This window comes from Camelus dromedarius, chromosome 5, assembly GCF_036321535.1.
Source record: "Camelus dromedarius isolate mCamDro1 chromosome 5, mCamDro1.pat, whole genome shotgun sequence".
NCBI classification, from domain to species: domain Eukaryota; kingdom Metazoa; phylum Chordata; class Mammalia; order Artiodactyla; family Camelidae; genus Camelus; species Camelus dromedarius.
This window is the reverse complement of record NC_087440.1, coordinates 3,927,767-3,944,190: the sequence shown is the minus strand read 5'-3', so window position 1 is coordinate 3,944,190 and position 16,424 is coordinate 3,927,767. Positions and strand designations below refer to the sequence as shown.

The following is a 16,424-nucleotide window of genomic DNA, read 5'->3' as shown; positions in this document are numbered from 1 at the left end:
ATGGGTTTGGGAATATTCTTTCTTTGATTCTTTGGAAGAGTTTGAAAAGGACTGGTGTTAATTCTTCTTTAAATGTTTGGTAGGATTCTCCAGTGAAGCCGTAGGGTCCTGGGTTTTTCTTTATTGGGAGGTTTTCATTGCTGCTTCAGTCTCCTCACTACTTACAAGTTTGTTCAGATTTCTTACTTCTTCATGATTCAGTCTTGGCAGGTTGTATGTTTCTAGGAATTTATCCATTGCTTTTTTTTTCTTTTAATAGACTTTATTTTTTTTAGAGCAGTTTCAGGTTTACAGTAGAACTGAGCAGAAAATAGAGCATTCCCACATAGCTCTCTCCACCCACACATACACACTCCCCTACCCTCAACATCCCTCATCAGTGTGGCATATTTGGTACAATCGATGAACCAACATGGACACATTATTATCAACCAAAGTCCACAGTTTACATTAGGGTTCACTTGTGACGTTGTACATTCTATGGGCTTTGACAAATGCACAATGACATGTAGCCACTATAGTATCATACAGAACAATTTCACTGCCCTAAAAATCCCTTGTGCTCCATCTATTCATCTCTCCCTCCTAGGAATTTATCCATTTCTTCTTTGCCAATTTTCTGGCACAGCAGTCTCTTATAATCCTTTTTATTTCTGTGACATCAGTTATAATGTCTCCTCTTTCATTTCTAATTTTAGCTATTTGAGTCTTCCCGCTTTTTTTCTTAGTTTAGCTAAGGGTTTGTCAATTCTGTTAATCTTTAAAAAAAAAACCAACCCTTGATTTCATGATTTTTTTAGTCTGTTTTTCTATTCTCTATTTCATTTATCTCTGCTCTAATCTTTAATTATTTCCTTCCTTCTGCTGACCTTGGGTTTAGTTTGTTTTTCTTTTTCTAGTTGCTTGAGATATAAGGTTAGGTTGCTGATTTGAGATCTTTTTCCTTTTTTAATGTAAGCATTTACTGCTATAAACTTCCCTCTTCCTACTGCTTCTGCTGCATCCCTTAAGTTTTGGTATATTGTGTTTTCACTTAATTTGTCTTCAGATATTTTCTAAATTCCTTTGTGATTTCTTCTTTGACCCATTGGTTGTTTAAGAATGCATTGTTTAATTTCCTCCTACTTATGGATTTTCCTTTCTATCTCCTGTTACTGATTTCTAGTTTCATCCCACTGTGGTTAGAGAAGATATTTAATATGATTTTAATCTTAAATTTGTTAGGACTTGTTTATAGCCTACCATGTTCTGTATCTTAGAAAATGTGCTGTGTGCACTTGAGAGGAATGTGTAATCTGCTTTGCTGGGTGCAGTCCTCGGCATGTGTCTGTTAGGTCCAACTGGTATATAGTGTTGTTTAAGTCCTTTGCTTCCTTATTGTCCTTCTGTCTGGCTGTTCTATCTATAACCAAAAGTGAGGTATTGAAGTCTCCTACTATTACTGTGTTACTGTCTATTACTCCCTTCAGTTCTGGCAATGATTGCATCATATATTTGGGAAAGAATTTACATATTTTAAACAATAATATAAAAAGCCTGGAGTCAAAATATTTTCCCTAAAAAAATGACTGGCTATAGTAAGGAATAAAAAGATAGAAGGATATATACAAAATGATACATTTGTTGGTTTTTATTAACTTCACTGTATTTTTTCCTATAATTTATAGAAACTTAATAATGAACAGGAGTTCCATTATCAATGGTAAAACAAAATTTAAAAAAAAGCTACACAAAATACTGTATTATAAATTGATTCATCAGCTGATAACTTTTTCATACTGTGTTTGAGGTTTGATAAACTATAAAGACTAAGATACAGAACAAGTAACATTTTCTGTTAAAAATTTTTGTTTCTTTAAGAATAAATAGAGGAGAGAGAGAATAGCTCAAAGTGGTAGAGTGCATGCTCAGCATGCACAAGGTCCTGGGGTCAATTCCCAGTACCTCCTCTATAAAGAAACAAATAAACCTAATTACCTCCCCCCCTGCCGAAAGAATAACTTCAGCTTCATTTTAGATTAGTAGGATTTCCAATATTAAAAGCTTTCAATATCAGGCTTGCCTTAACAATCCCAGCAAATTAGGAAACAGCTGTGTCCTCTTATTTTTCATACTTTCTCCCCAGTTTAGATATTAGTTTGATTAATTATAGAACAAAAGGTCATCAAAATGTCCAAGTAATTTACTCTTAGTTTTTCATATATTTTTATATGAAAGCATCATTCAACTACCATTCCTAGTACTGGTGGACCTAACATCAAACCAGTTGTGGGGGAGGGTACAGCTCAGTGGTAGATGAGCTTAGCATGTATGAAGTCCTGGGTTCAATCCCTGGCACCTCTATTAACAAACAAACAAGTAAATTAGAATGAATAAATAAATCTAATGATCTCCCTCAAAAAAAAAAAAAAATTAAAACCAAAACAACAAAATCCCCCCCAAAAAACGGGTAAAAAATAAACCTTAAACAACACATTTTTGGGAAACTTTTTCACTCAAAGTTTAACCATTTGGTATATTAATTTTGTAGACATGATTGAAATTGATCTCATTTTCTGGTTTAAAAATATTTCTAGTTTACTTTTATATGCATAACCAATTCAATTACTCAGGCTAAAGAGAATAGTTTTTAATTGGTGTATTCTTATAATATAGTCATTGTTGGCAAAATGGTTAAGTTGAATGTGTGAATAATCATGGCCAGATTTTTATTTAGAAGTATACTATTTTAAAAAATGAAATTATAATAAATACCCTGATATAATAAATATGCCTTATTTGGAGATTTTATACTTTAAGTCTAAGAGACAGTCAATTAGTAACTACAAGCAATATTTAAATAAAACTTACTAAGAGAAGAAAAATTTTATAGACATACGTTTGTTTAGATTTCAAATCCTAAGACTAAATAACAATGTCTTTTACTTTTCATAAACTGTAACCAAAAACGGGCATGTTTCAAAGTTAACAGAATTTCTCAAACAGTGGAAATACTTAATAAAAAAAAGGCACCCCAAGCCTTCTGGAGAGCAAGTATTAGTTAACACTTACTGGACACAGAAGAGAAACCCTCAGGCTGGTTGTAGCTATTTCACTGTCTGGATCCGCGGTCAATTTCTCTTTAACTGACGTTCATCGAAGAGAAAAACAAATAGAAGAAGTTTATTACAGATATATCACTGATGCAATATAAGAAAAAGAATGGGAAACTTAAAATGAGGAACTTTTAAAAAAAGGAACTCAAAAATAATCTGCTCAATTATTTTCCAATTAATTGAATTAAAAGATAAAAACGATATGGTTTACAATCTCTGCCATAAGCAAAGGAAGGAAAAACAACTGTATATCTACAGACTGACTACATTTCCTCTAAGTTTCCTATTTTTCACCCACAAAATAAAAACTGCACTGCAGTAACAGAAAAAATTTCTATGGCAGGTTGACATATTCAACAAATATGTTTAAGTTTTTTCAAAGCTCAGATAATAAATTTCTATGGCAGGTTGACATATTCAACAAATACGTTTAAGTTTTTTCAAAGCTCAGATAATAAACAAAACATTTATTGTTAACACATTAATTCTAATTTCAAACTACAAGAAGAAAAAAGTTCAACTGCTTTTCTGCCATATAATTATTTGAGTTTACATTTATTTATCCATATGCTAGTTAATTATGCTACCTTGGGCAAGTTAATCCTCTCTGAGTTCAATTTTACTTCCAGCAAAATAACAACCCACAATAGGTAACCTCCAAGTCTTCTCAGTTCAAATTTCCTATGGTTCTTGAGAGAGGTAATAGTACCTCTCTTAAGTACCTGGTAAATTGATAATTTTACTTTTAAAGCTATTCAATTACTCTCGGTCAGTCTAATGTAACAATGACCTTTATACTTCTCATCTGAAAGCCTGAGGTATCTGTTACATCTGAAAACCTTGAAACTTTAATTAAACTTCAACACAGAAATGAGGTTGGAAATGCTTAAATATTTCAATAATTTCAGAAACTGTAAGGGGGCCCACATGGAGTAGTTGTGCACATAGGCAATCACAGAATTTCAGAGCTGAGGCATAACTAAGTGTGACCAGATAGTTATAGATAGACAGATAGGAGAAAATGGGGAAGGGAAAAGTAGTTGGCTAAGGAAGAATGATTTCAGAGTAGATGTTTGTTGCACTAATAACCATTTATCAGAATTAAGAATCCTGCCTTTATTAAACATGATGATCAGACAGTCTGGATTTTTTTTGAGATAGTCCAAATTTTAGATATTCTATCCAGTTGTCTCCATAAATTAGCGGACCTCAACTAAGATGCACATCAGAACCACCATAGAGCTTTCTAATTTGTAACTGCACACTGAATCAGAATGGAGAAGAGGGACACTAATGGGTAGTTTTTAAAAAGCCCTAGACGCAATTCTGACGACAGACTAAAAAGTCTATTTATTCATAGCCTAGAAACTCCAGAATTTTAAAGTCTACATAGAGACTGTTTATCATATCTAAAAAGGCATACAATCCCTGGGTTTTAGTTTGGAAAATATAGTTATCACATCACTTATGTTAATTAATACTGTATGTAAATTATGAAAAGTATGCCTTTGCCATTATAGACCCAATCTTAGTCACTCCTTTCTTATGAAGATACATTTAATGAATAGTATCTTTTTAAAGGTAACAAATAATTGCCATACAAAACAAGTGCAGAGGTAGAATTCTAATGTGATTACTAACCATTCTGCATGTCTTCATCAACCACCCTTCTAACACCCACCATACACACAGCAATGGGAAAAGTAACTGACTCTAGGTTTTGTCTACTTAAACTTCCACTTAAATGAAGCAATTCCATAGATCATAATATGAGCTTCATGGAAAACAAAGTTCAGTGTTAGTATTCTGAAAAGAAACTGAAACAGGAAAGGCAACCTGAGGTAGTGGTCCAGAATATAGGATCTAGAGCCAGTCTAGGTTAGAATTCAGACTTAGTCATTTAACATTTCTGTGCCTCAGTTTCATCATCTTGTAAATGGGAACAATAAGTGAACCTCAAAATAGCATTGTTTTAAGGAGCAAATGAAGTTAATACAAATAAAATGCTTTTAAATAACCTAACATTATACTCAAAAACTGTTAGTTACTGCGACTTAAAATGTGACTTGTATGTTCACTTTCTTTCAGAGATGAATTTTGTGAAATTATTTTAGAATCAGCTTGTCAATTTCTATTTAAAGAGCTTTGCCTTTTACCTTTGCCATCACAGACTCCATCTTAGGCAATACTTTTAATACATCACGATCTTGATGGATTGAATTCAATCTATAGATCAATCACAATGAGTATTCTGATCCATTAACATGATATATCTCTCCATTATTCAGATCTTATTTTAATTCCTCTCATCAATGTTTTATAGTTTTCAGCATGCAAATCTTGCACATATTTTGTGTAATATAGCCGTAAGTATTTCATGCTTTTGGTTGTTATAGGAAATCCTTATTTTTTGAATTTCAATCTCCAATTGTTTACAGCTAGTAGAAATACAATTTTTACAAAGTGACCTTGTATTCTGCAACCTTGCTAAATTCACATATTAGCTCTAGTAGCTTTTTGGGGTTTTTTCCTACACAGTGAGGTCATCTTCAAATAAAGACAATAATTATTTATTCATTTCTAATGCATATGCTTCTTTTTTTCCCTTGCATACTGTGCTGGCCAGGACCTCAAGGGCAATGCTGAATAGAGGTATTAAGAGCAGATATTCTTGCCTTATGCCCGATCTTAGGGGTGAAACATTCAAATTTTTTACCATTAACTATGATATTAGCTGAAGGCTTTTTGTAAATACCCTTTACTACATTGAAGCAGTTCCCTTCTCTCTATTCTGCTCAGTTTTATCATGAATGGATATTGAATTTGACCAAATGCTTTTTCTGGATCTATGGAGGCGGTCTGATGATTTTTTCTTTTTTAGTTTGCTGAGGTAAATTGTACTGCTTGATTTTTGAATGTTGTATCAACCTGATATTCCTGGAATAAACCTTACTTGATCACTATGTATTATCTTTTTATATATTATACTTAAAATTGTTTGACTTAGTCAAAACAACTCTTAAAAAGTTGGAGAACTACTTAATTTCAAGAATTACTATCAAGCTTTAGTAATTAAGACTGTTATTTGCACCAGGATAGATAAATAGGTCAATGGAAAATAATGGGGTCCAGAAATTAATTCATATATCTGTGGTGATTTGGTTTTTGACACAGGTTCTAACATAATTAAATGGAGGAAAAATCAGTATTTTTGACAAACGTTATGGAACAACTCGGTATCTATGGGCAGAGGGGTTGGGTGGGGAGAAGGTGAACCTCTAACCTTACCTTGAGTCATATACAAAAATTAAATTATAGGCCTAAATTGAACAGCTGAAAAAAAAAACTTCTAAAAGAAAAATAGAAGAAAAATATTTGTGACGTTGGGTTAGGCAAAGATTTCATAGCATACAAGAAGAACAGACCATAAAAGAAATGGGGGAAAGATGTGAATAGACATTTCGTCAAAGAAGCCATAAGGATGGCAGTAAGCACAGGAAAAGATGCTTAACACCAACAGTCATTAGAAAAACACAAACTAAAACCACAACTACATGTCACTACACAATGACCAGAAGAGCTAAAATCACAGCAGTCTGATAATACCAAGCACTGGTGAGGGTGGGGAACAACTCAAAATCTCATACGTTGTTGGTGGGAATACAAAATGGAATAGGCACTTAATAAGAAATTGCTAATCTGTTTCCAAACATTTATCATGTGACCCAGCAATCCTAGTCCTGAATATTTACCCAAGAGAAATGAAAATGTGTGTCCACAAAACTGCGATATCTATATGCAAAATGCAAATGTGTCAGCAGCTTTACTCATGATAATGCAAAACTAGAAGCAATCTAAATGCCCATCAACTGATAAGTGGATGAGCAAATTACAGTACAGACAAATGGAACACTACGCAGTAATGAAGATGATCCAACTACACGGATGCACCTAAAAGCATTATGCTATGGGAGAGAAGCCGGAAACGAAAGGCTACCTGCTGCGGGATCGCAAGTGTCTGATGTTCTGGAAAAGGCAGAACTACAGAGGCAGAAACCACATCAATGGTTATAAGAACTGGGGGTAAGGGGACGAGTTGGACTCAAAGGGCCACAGAGGAACTTTCTGGGGTGAAGAATGTTATACATTTTAACTGTGGCATGTCAAACTCACCAAACTGTACACTTAAAAAGGTGAATTTTTACTGCTTGTAAACTATACCTCAATAAACATAACCAAAAATAAAGGAAGAAAGATAGACAGTGGGTGGAAATCACTACGTTAAATTTCACAAGAAAGTATGGAGGAAAAACAAAGTAAGTAAAGTACTTATCCTTTGTGGGCAAGGGAGTGAAAAATAAAAACCAGAGTCAGTATTCACCCTGCTCCATCAACCACCACGTGGTAAGTCTCCTCGTGTCGCTGTGAGCTGCAGCGATTACAGTATTGTACTATATGACCTTTAATAAAGTTAAAGTTAGTCACATTCAAAATTAATCTTTTTTAATCCCTACTGTCATGTGCTATGAGAGGTAGCCACTAGTCCTAAGTGGCTATATTTAAATTTAATGAAATTTAAAATTCAGGTCCTTGTTTGCACTACCACATTTCAAATGCTCAATAGACACAGTTTGCTGGTGGCTACCACATGGGACAGTGCAGATACAGAACACTTCCATCACCACAGATTGTTCTATTAGACAGTGCCATTCTAGGTTTTTTTAAAAATAATTTCTATCTTAAAAAATTTTAAGGCTGGGAAATAATTGAATACATTAAATCCAATACTTCATTTTATAAGCAAGAAAACAGAGGCACAGAGATCCGATCTTTAACTCAAGATCTCTCTCTCTCTTTTTTTTTTTTTTTGCAAGGGGGAGGTAATTAGGTTTATTCATTTATTTTAGTTTTTTTCAATGGAGGTACTGGGGATTGAACCCAGGACCTCGTGCACGCTCAGCATGCGCTCTACCACTTGAGCTGTACCCTCTCCTCTCCAAGACCTCTTTTCATCAGTTTACTTCACAAAAGTCTGAGGATCTACTATGTGCCAGGCACTGCACTAAGCGCTAGGAATTCAAAGAAAGGTAAGATTAAATTCCTGCCCAAAGGAACTCAGTCTAGTAGAGAGCAGACACTTGGTGACATCATCTTGAATGTACTCTGACAGAAACTAGCTGGAAGTCAACGCTGCTACTCTTGGGGGTTCTGGAGGTGCCTCCTGGAAAAAGTGAAACATGAAGGGTAACTAGAGTTAGACAGAGAGGCACCAGAGAAGTTCCGAGGCACAGAGAACAATACTGGCTAATACTTGCAAAGCAGTGAGAAGAGGAAAAAAACATTATCTTTGGGATACAAAGAATGAGAAGAAGAGTGAATGCAGATGACACAAGAAAGTACTAAGCAGGTGCTACATCATGGAAAGCTGGACACAGATGTCATGCTAACAAAGCTGGGGTTTTGACTCCATAGGTGTTAGGAAGCCATGGATTTGCAAAGGAACAGTAAGATCAGATCTGTATTAATCACTCAGACTGCTGCCAGAAGGGAGGTATGAAGAGGTGAGCCAAGAAAGGAGAGGAATGTATTATTTAAGAATAGGTTTTAAAAATAAAGGCAAGAAACGAGAGCTACATGAGGGCAAAGACGGTAGGGAGAGAGAGAACTCTCGACAGATTTGAGAAATATTTAGGGTGTATGTCTGACAGAACTTGCTGAGTTCAGTTTTAATTACTTGAATTTGAAGAACCAGTGGCACGTTTCAGTGAAGACAGCTATGTGTATCTACACGCGAAATTCAGGGGAAGGTCTGGAATGAAAATATGTATTTGAGAGTTGGTGCTAATTCTTTTTAAAAAAAATTTGAGTTGGTGCTAATTTAAACCACAAGAGTGAATGTGATTATCTCTAGAGAAAGTATGCAGAGAAGTGGACCAAAGATGAAAACCCAGGGAAAACATTTAGGATGTTTCTCTTAAGAGAATTCACTGAAGGCAAGTGATTGAGAAGACACAGAGAAGAGAATTTCAAGGAGAAAGTTTCTGGTATGAAACGCAGCAAAAATATTTAAGATGAAAGCTGAAAAGACAAAGTTTAAATCTGGCAGACTGTCACTTGTGACATCCGCAAGAGTAGTTTCAGTGGAATGATGGGAGTTAAAAGTTCAATGGGTTTCAGCGAGGAGGTAGAAAGGGATGTGTAGACTGCTCTTGGAAGAAACCAGGATGAGGACAATAGGAGGAACACAGAGCTCTATCTAGAGAGCAGCTTGTTTTTGTATTTTTTAAAGGATGAAAAAGGCTTGACAAGCAAGATTGACAGAAAGAGCCTATAGAGTGGAAGGAACTGAAAATAGTAACTGCTTCTGAGCATCTCTACCTGGATGCCCCATAGACCTCTCAAATACTGAAAGGCCAAGAGTGCACTCTGATCTTGCAATGCAATCTTTACAGCACTGCTCTCCACTTCAGCAAATGGCCCTGATAAGCAACCCAGTGCTTAAGTAAGAAGCCTAGAACTCCTCCTTCACTTCTTTTTCTTCACTCCCCACATGTAATCCATCACCATTTTCCCCCTTCAACAACTTCTCAAACCATCAACTTCTGTTTCCATCATCGTTACCGTTGCATGAGACATACTCATCTCTTATCTGTACAACAGGTTCCTAACTGGTCACACTTTATCAGCCTAGCTCCCCTTCAATTCTGTCTTCTAAGTGATCTTTTTATTGACCACATGTGATCATACCACTTTGTTTAAAAATCCTTTACAGGTTTTCTATCATCTGCCTTTATATGACCCATATGAACTCACCCCATGGCTATCTCTCTGGCCACTTTCCTCCTCTGTTCTCTCCACTCTAACTCCACTGGCCGTGTTTCTTGGCATTATTTCCTCCCATGTTGGGGCTTAACTCTGTCTCATCCTTATAGTCTTGTCTCAAACATCACAACACCAGAGGACTATGTTCTCCTGATGTTACCTCCAGAGTTCCCTGTCTTTCTTCTTTAAGACACATGTCACAACCGTAATTCACTAATGACTTGTGCAATCATTTAATTCTGTCTTTCCCACCAGACTACAACCTTCTGATGGATGCAGACACAGTGTGTGTTTTGTTTCATGCTATATTCTCCTGTGCCTGGAACACAGTAGACTCTTAGTACAATTTTTTGAATGAGAAGAATAAATGAATAAAAGATTAACTTTGGCCAAAAAAGGGGACACTTTCTCCTGAGATTGAAGAGAGTAAGTAAGTACGTTGGGTACAAATGAAGGTTAAGTTGAAAATTGGTTATGGTGACATTAAGATTGAGGAAGAAATGGGCAGTTTAGAGAATTCACATCTTGTAGCCCCAATTGTCTTGTACTGTCAGTGTGCTGAAAGAGAGGGGATACTGTTTGAGTAAAGTATGGCCAAGGTTTAAAGTGACTGCTGAAGGGAAGAGGGTAAGGAGGTAGGAACTTGACCAACAGTTAGTAAAGGACTGTTTTGTGACAGTTGTGAGAGGCCAACTCTGCACAAATATGGAAACCACAATACAAAAATCTACTAAATCAAATGAATCAGAGAATGAATTTCTCTGTGAAAAGTATAAATACTATCGACTTTAATATCAAGAATAGTGCCTGTTTTAGTTAATAAAACGCTGCCAGAAGAATCTATTGATAAGACTAAGAATGACTCACAATGAACAAATTTGTAGATAATTTGACTCTTGAAAAATATCTGAGGAACCCACCAACATTTTCTTCTGTCAAGTTGTTTCACACCATCTTTTAATTACAAAATTAATTTGTTGGGAAAGTTTTCTTTAGTGATAACATAAAGGCAGAAAATGTGTTCTTTAGTCAACGACAACGAATGTTTTACTGGTAGTAGGATCCAAATTGATGTTTTTGTCGGTACCCCAGGCCAGTAAGGAAGGTAAGACACACAGTGCTGCAAAAATCCTCCCCAGTCTCCACTACTCTCCACCTCCAGCCCTGTATTAGAGATGAAATCAACAGGCTGCGAATGAAGCCGCTTCTGCTGCTTCACAGTGGCTAACAGCGGTTCCTTCCATAAAACAAAATACCTCTAGGCTCACCAGCCCACTGTCCCTCCAGATGGTGCTGCGGCTACCAGTGGGGAAGAGTTCACAGCTTGAGCCAAGACAGTGTGCCTCCTTCTTCTGATGATGATGATGATTAAATATAACATGGTGCTTCCACTACCCCGGACCCCAAACCAGTGCTGCCATTCCAGTGATCCACTGTCAAGGAATGCCTAGCCGCCAGTGTGCCCCTCTTGACTCAGAATATTTGCATTTTTAAAAGGGTTCTTTTAATACAGAAACCCCTTCAATGAACTCTTGAGGGTATACTGATATTCAGAGGTAGTGGAATCTTTTACTTTGGCATAGAAATAGTTTAGGAAAAAAAGATAAAAGCTATGCCACAAAGGCAAGTGAGACAAAAGATGGCCTGAACTACTTCAGTTGCATGTTCCTGACTACAAACCTGATAGTGGGGCTTCGTTAATCAATTCAAATCAAGAATCCTTCAAGGGTAAGCTATCTAACCCCAGTCTGTAGAAGCTTTGTTCGCCAAGTGCCCAGCCCCACCCTCAAATCCATCCATGAACAATCTCTCTCTCACAAAGAAGAGAATAAAGGAAGAACTTAGTTTACTTCCTTGGAAAGGCTGCCAACCTCTGGCCTTAACCCTCAAACACTGGGATGAGAACACTCAACTTGCACCTTCCTCTATCTCAAATTCAACACAAGAAAATGAACCATCTAGTTATTCATACCTAAGAACTTAGACTTGGCAGGGGCTTTAGAGTTCATGTGGTATAAATCTCTTGTTATAGATGAGGAGTATGAGAGTCTGAGGAGTAGAGTGACTTGTCCAAGGCCACATATTTAATTAAAAGCAGAACCTACTTGACTATTGTATCTACCACCCCACTAACTCTCTTTGTAATTTGGTTTGCAAGGATGTTATCATCACATATCCTTGGACTTTTTTCCTGGATAATATAAAATAATTCTTGTGAGATATAGGCAAGACTTCCTTCCCATCTCCTAGGATTCCTGAACATTTATTTGTTTTATCAAGTTTTGGTAAAATATGCATCTGTATTCATGTACTGATTTTATAAAGTTAATTTTAAGATCAGTCAAATATAAAATAGAGGTCATGACAAAGATATTAAAACTATTCTTAAGTCTTGATTTACTCTGGCTCACAAAACACGGTCTTCAGTGTTTTAACCACTCTGACAAGCTCTAGTTAAAAACCAAACCCTGAAGTTTCTTGAGTTGAGAAAATACTACTCTAACCTTTACCGAAATAGTTCAGCTGCATAAATAAAATAAGATTATCATACGTACTTAAAGCTCTAGAATGATCCGGATTCCTTATTCCCTTTGCTCGTAACCTCTGAAGCAGAACTGTTGAGGACAACTGTTTTACAAGATATACTGCCATGGAATAGTTCTGGAAAAAAAAAAAAAAGATGTAGAAAACAAACAACATATGTAAGTAAATAGGTACATCTATTTTAATCCCACAATGATAGGGAGAGAAAACAAACACCTGTTAAAACACCTACTGTGTGCCAAGCACTATCTTAGGTGTTTTCATGAACAGTGTTTCATTTAATCCTAACCTAAAAAGCTGCTGAGGTAATCCTACTTTTATGGATGAGGAAAGTGAACTGCAGAGAAGTAAAAGAACGTGCCCTAATTCCGCAACTTTTAAAGCCAGGTCTGCCATGCTTCTGTACTACCTGACTGCCTATGCTTGAAGCCAATCAATTTCAGTCACTTCTATAAAAGGACACTGTTAAAACTAAACATAAACCAAGGCCAATAAGATGTCAAAGTCATCATATACTATATTTACAGGTATAATATGGTTTATTTATAGGTGATTGGTATATCTAAAATCGTAGCTATTTTAAAAATTACAAATCAGATTGGTATCCTAATTTATACCACTTAATCTCTCTCTCTGCCTTTAACTAGTTCTTGAAAAGATCCTACTTGGGCCATTATCACTACAAGAAGAGAGAATTTTAAAGATTTTCAAAGAGAAGCTGCTGGATTGGCAAATGAACAGATGAATATCCACTACCAGAAGAGGGACTACCCAGCGATGGCAGGAGGAGAAAGGGGACAAAGGAAATAGGTAAGCCAATGCAAAGTAAAGGCACATGACTGGACAAGAGGAAGGAAAGAGGGCTGAGGCGTACGCACGGTAGGAAAGGTGTCCGCATAAGAAGGCCCACTTCCCATGTGGTGTTAGAATCAAGAGGAAGACCAAGAGGATTTGGAAAGAAGCAAAAAGGAAGAATGATTACTGCCATCTTCTATTTATAGCTACAGTTTTCTAAGCACTCTTACTATATACTACCCACTTCATTTAAACCTCACAGAAGGCCTTTCAGAGACAGGCAGGGTAAGTATTTTTCTAAGTGAAGGGTTGATGAAATGGAGACACACACAATTTTTTAAATTTAAATTTTAAAAAATACATGTAATCTGCTCATGATCTTGCATCTGCTTGGTGACAAAGGTGGCACTAGAAATCAAGAAGAAAGAGTAGGGATGTCAAGACAATAGACTAATGGCCAAGGCCACTGTAGTACTCTATAGTTCTTGATCTCATATAGTTTGCGTTGATCCTCCTAACCTAGCCAATTCCAACAAAATCCTACATTCCAACTTTCAGTTCATTTCACACCTTTGAAAATGTATTCTCCTTCTTTGGCAAGAAGAGAACATATCCTACAATACCCTCTAGATGGTCAGATTTTCATTTAGAGTTCAGAAACCTATTTGTGTTCACATGTTACACATTTTCCAGGGGAAAAAAATGAGGCCTCAAAAAAGCTAATTTACTTTCATTAATAAATTGTGAAATATATAATTAATTATAAAATATATATTTTTATAATTCATGAGGAACAAGTAACCTTAAAACCTGCATAAATTTTAAAGCATACAACATACCAATCTAATATAAAACTTAAAAGCTTCTTTTAGGAAAAATTCTTTATTCACCTTTATTATTTATTTGATGAATGCTTCAAGTATGACAGAAACTGGAAAATGCTAATTAACACTGTGAAATTATGTACTGACAGCTTGAATCTTCAGAACTAGGAATTACCCTAAGGCTTTATATAAATTTTTAAGGAGAGATCAAGTAGAAACCACAACTACAAGTTCAGTGAAAAGGTATGTTCACTCTAGTTGAAACATGTAACCAGATTAAGGGGGTGGGGAAGAGAAACAGCAGTAGAAGAAAAAGCAAAAAGAAGCTCAGGCGTCAGTCAGTTGCACTTGTACTGACAATATGGAATTAAATTTTATATTGTATGAAAGAAATTCAGCAGCAACTCCCCCACCCCAAAACTTCACAGTGGTATAGGATCTCTTCTAGGGAGATGGTATCATATTATTTCTGCCAACCCTTCAAAGTACTACCTAACTCCAACTACTGAAAGTTATTACATTACACCGATGTTTTTGTCTAGCGCTTTTCTGGAAGTCTTCAGAATTGTTTATCAAGAGCATAGGACAGTTTCTTCATTATTAAGATATGATCTGCTCATTAACAGCCCTTTACACCAGTGTGTCAGTAACTTCTCTGTAAGTAAGTGCTAAATGCAGTGATTCCCTGAGATAGGATAAGAAGTTACAACACAGTTCACTTTTTTCCTTCAAGCACTGTACTAGCTCTTTTTCTTTGAAATATTACAGTTTTAAAAATTGAGCTATAGTTGACATATAACATTGTGTAAATTCAAGGTGTGCAATGTGTTGATTTCATAGTTATATATTGTAAGTTGGTTACCACCACTGCATTAGCTAACACTAGCTCTTCCATTTATTTCCTTTGAAGGCATAATGCTAACATTTCTCAGTGGCAACTAATAATAGAAATTAATCCCCAAAATAGCAAGGGATTACACACACTGTTCAGAGTATCTTCACAAGTTGAATTAAAACCAGTGATCAAAAAACAATCTAATAAGTTATCTTCTGGGCTTTAGAAAAGAGTAATTTTCTCTCTAACTTTTACTTCAAAAAGAAGGTCTCCAACTTGTAGATCAGGGTCTCACCAGGCAGACCTTCAAATCATTGAAGATAATGTTTTCTTTCTGAGGTGTGGAAGGCTTCCCAGGGAAGAACAGCCCCCCCTCTCTTGTAGGACTATGTATCAGCAACCACATCTCCCTCCTCTCCCACAGTTTCAGACTTCTTTCATAGCTTACTATAAACACCCTGGTGTCTACACACTTCCTTGGCAGGCTATACTCTTCATACAGACAAAAAAAAAAAAAACAAAAAAAAAAACCCCAAAACATTTGCAACACTCTCTTCAAAAAGGGGGACAAAAAGGGAGAACCACAAGGTACATTCGAAGAAAACATTTTCAAAGGATTTTAAAAATTCAATAGTGGCATATTCATTAGGTAAAAGAAAAAAATATAACCATGATGTCAAAAAGGATTTTGTCCAAATTCAAAATCCATTTCTCTCAAAGATATCCAGTGAAAAAGATGCCATAGGAATACATTCTTGATGTAAGTAAGTTCTATCAAAAATTAACGGCCATTATAATACTTAACGTTATGGCACCAGCAGTATTCTCATTAACATAAGGAACAAGTCAAGTATGCCCACCAGCACTCGCATTATTTAACATTGTTCTGAAGGCTCTAGATAGCACAATAGGACAAGAATAAGAATTAGGATTATCATTATCTGTACGATACATGTATCAATGATACATCTCAAATTCAACGCTGCCTATCTGGAAACACCAAGAAACCAACTAAAAAGCTATTGGAACCAACATAGATTTATGTGTGAAGTAAATATTCAACAATAACTAGCTTTTAAATAAACTAACAATAAATAATTTTTTAGAAAATATAATAGAAATAATATCTATTTACAATAGCAGTAATAATAATATACAACTCAGGAGTCAATAAAAATATGGAAGATGTATACGAAGAGACCTATTAAATTACTGAGGAACATGAAAGAGGATTTGAACAAATGGAGAAACATACAGTTCCTGGAATAAGGACATTAAGTAATTTAATAAATTGAAATAGTAAATTTAATTAATTAATTAAAATAAACTAATCCTCCCTAAGTTAATGTACACATTTAAAAGCAATCTCATTCACACTCTCAGAAAGATAATGCAGGGGAACCTGTCTTCCCTCCTGTAATTACTTTCCCAACACTTGCACTCTCCTCAAGGCCCCTATTTCTTTTCAAACTTTCAGCAGACTTACCTCACTTCCTATCTCCCAGACAT

General features: G+C 35.7%; 1 protein-coding gene across 1 annotated transcript in view; it reads right to left on the bottom strand.

The window, feature by feature from the left end:
* PIAS1 (protein inhibitor of activated STAT 1) overlaps positions 1 to 16,424 on the bottom strand; it is a 115,032-nt gene that overhangs the window by 18,335 nt on the left and 80,273 nt on the right. Inside the window, exons 7-8 of the mRNA XM_010985125.3 lie at positions 12,473 to 12,578; positions 3,052 to 3,125 (exon numbers count right to left, since the gene is read on the bottom strand). Of these exons, the coding sequence (XP_010983427.1) occupies positions 3,052 to 3,125; positions 12,473 to 12,578 (180 nt within the window). The remainder of the gene's footprint in view (positions 1 to 3,051; positions 3,126 to 12,472; positions 12,579 to 16,424) is intronic.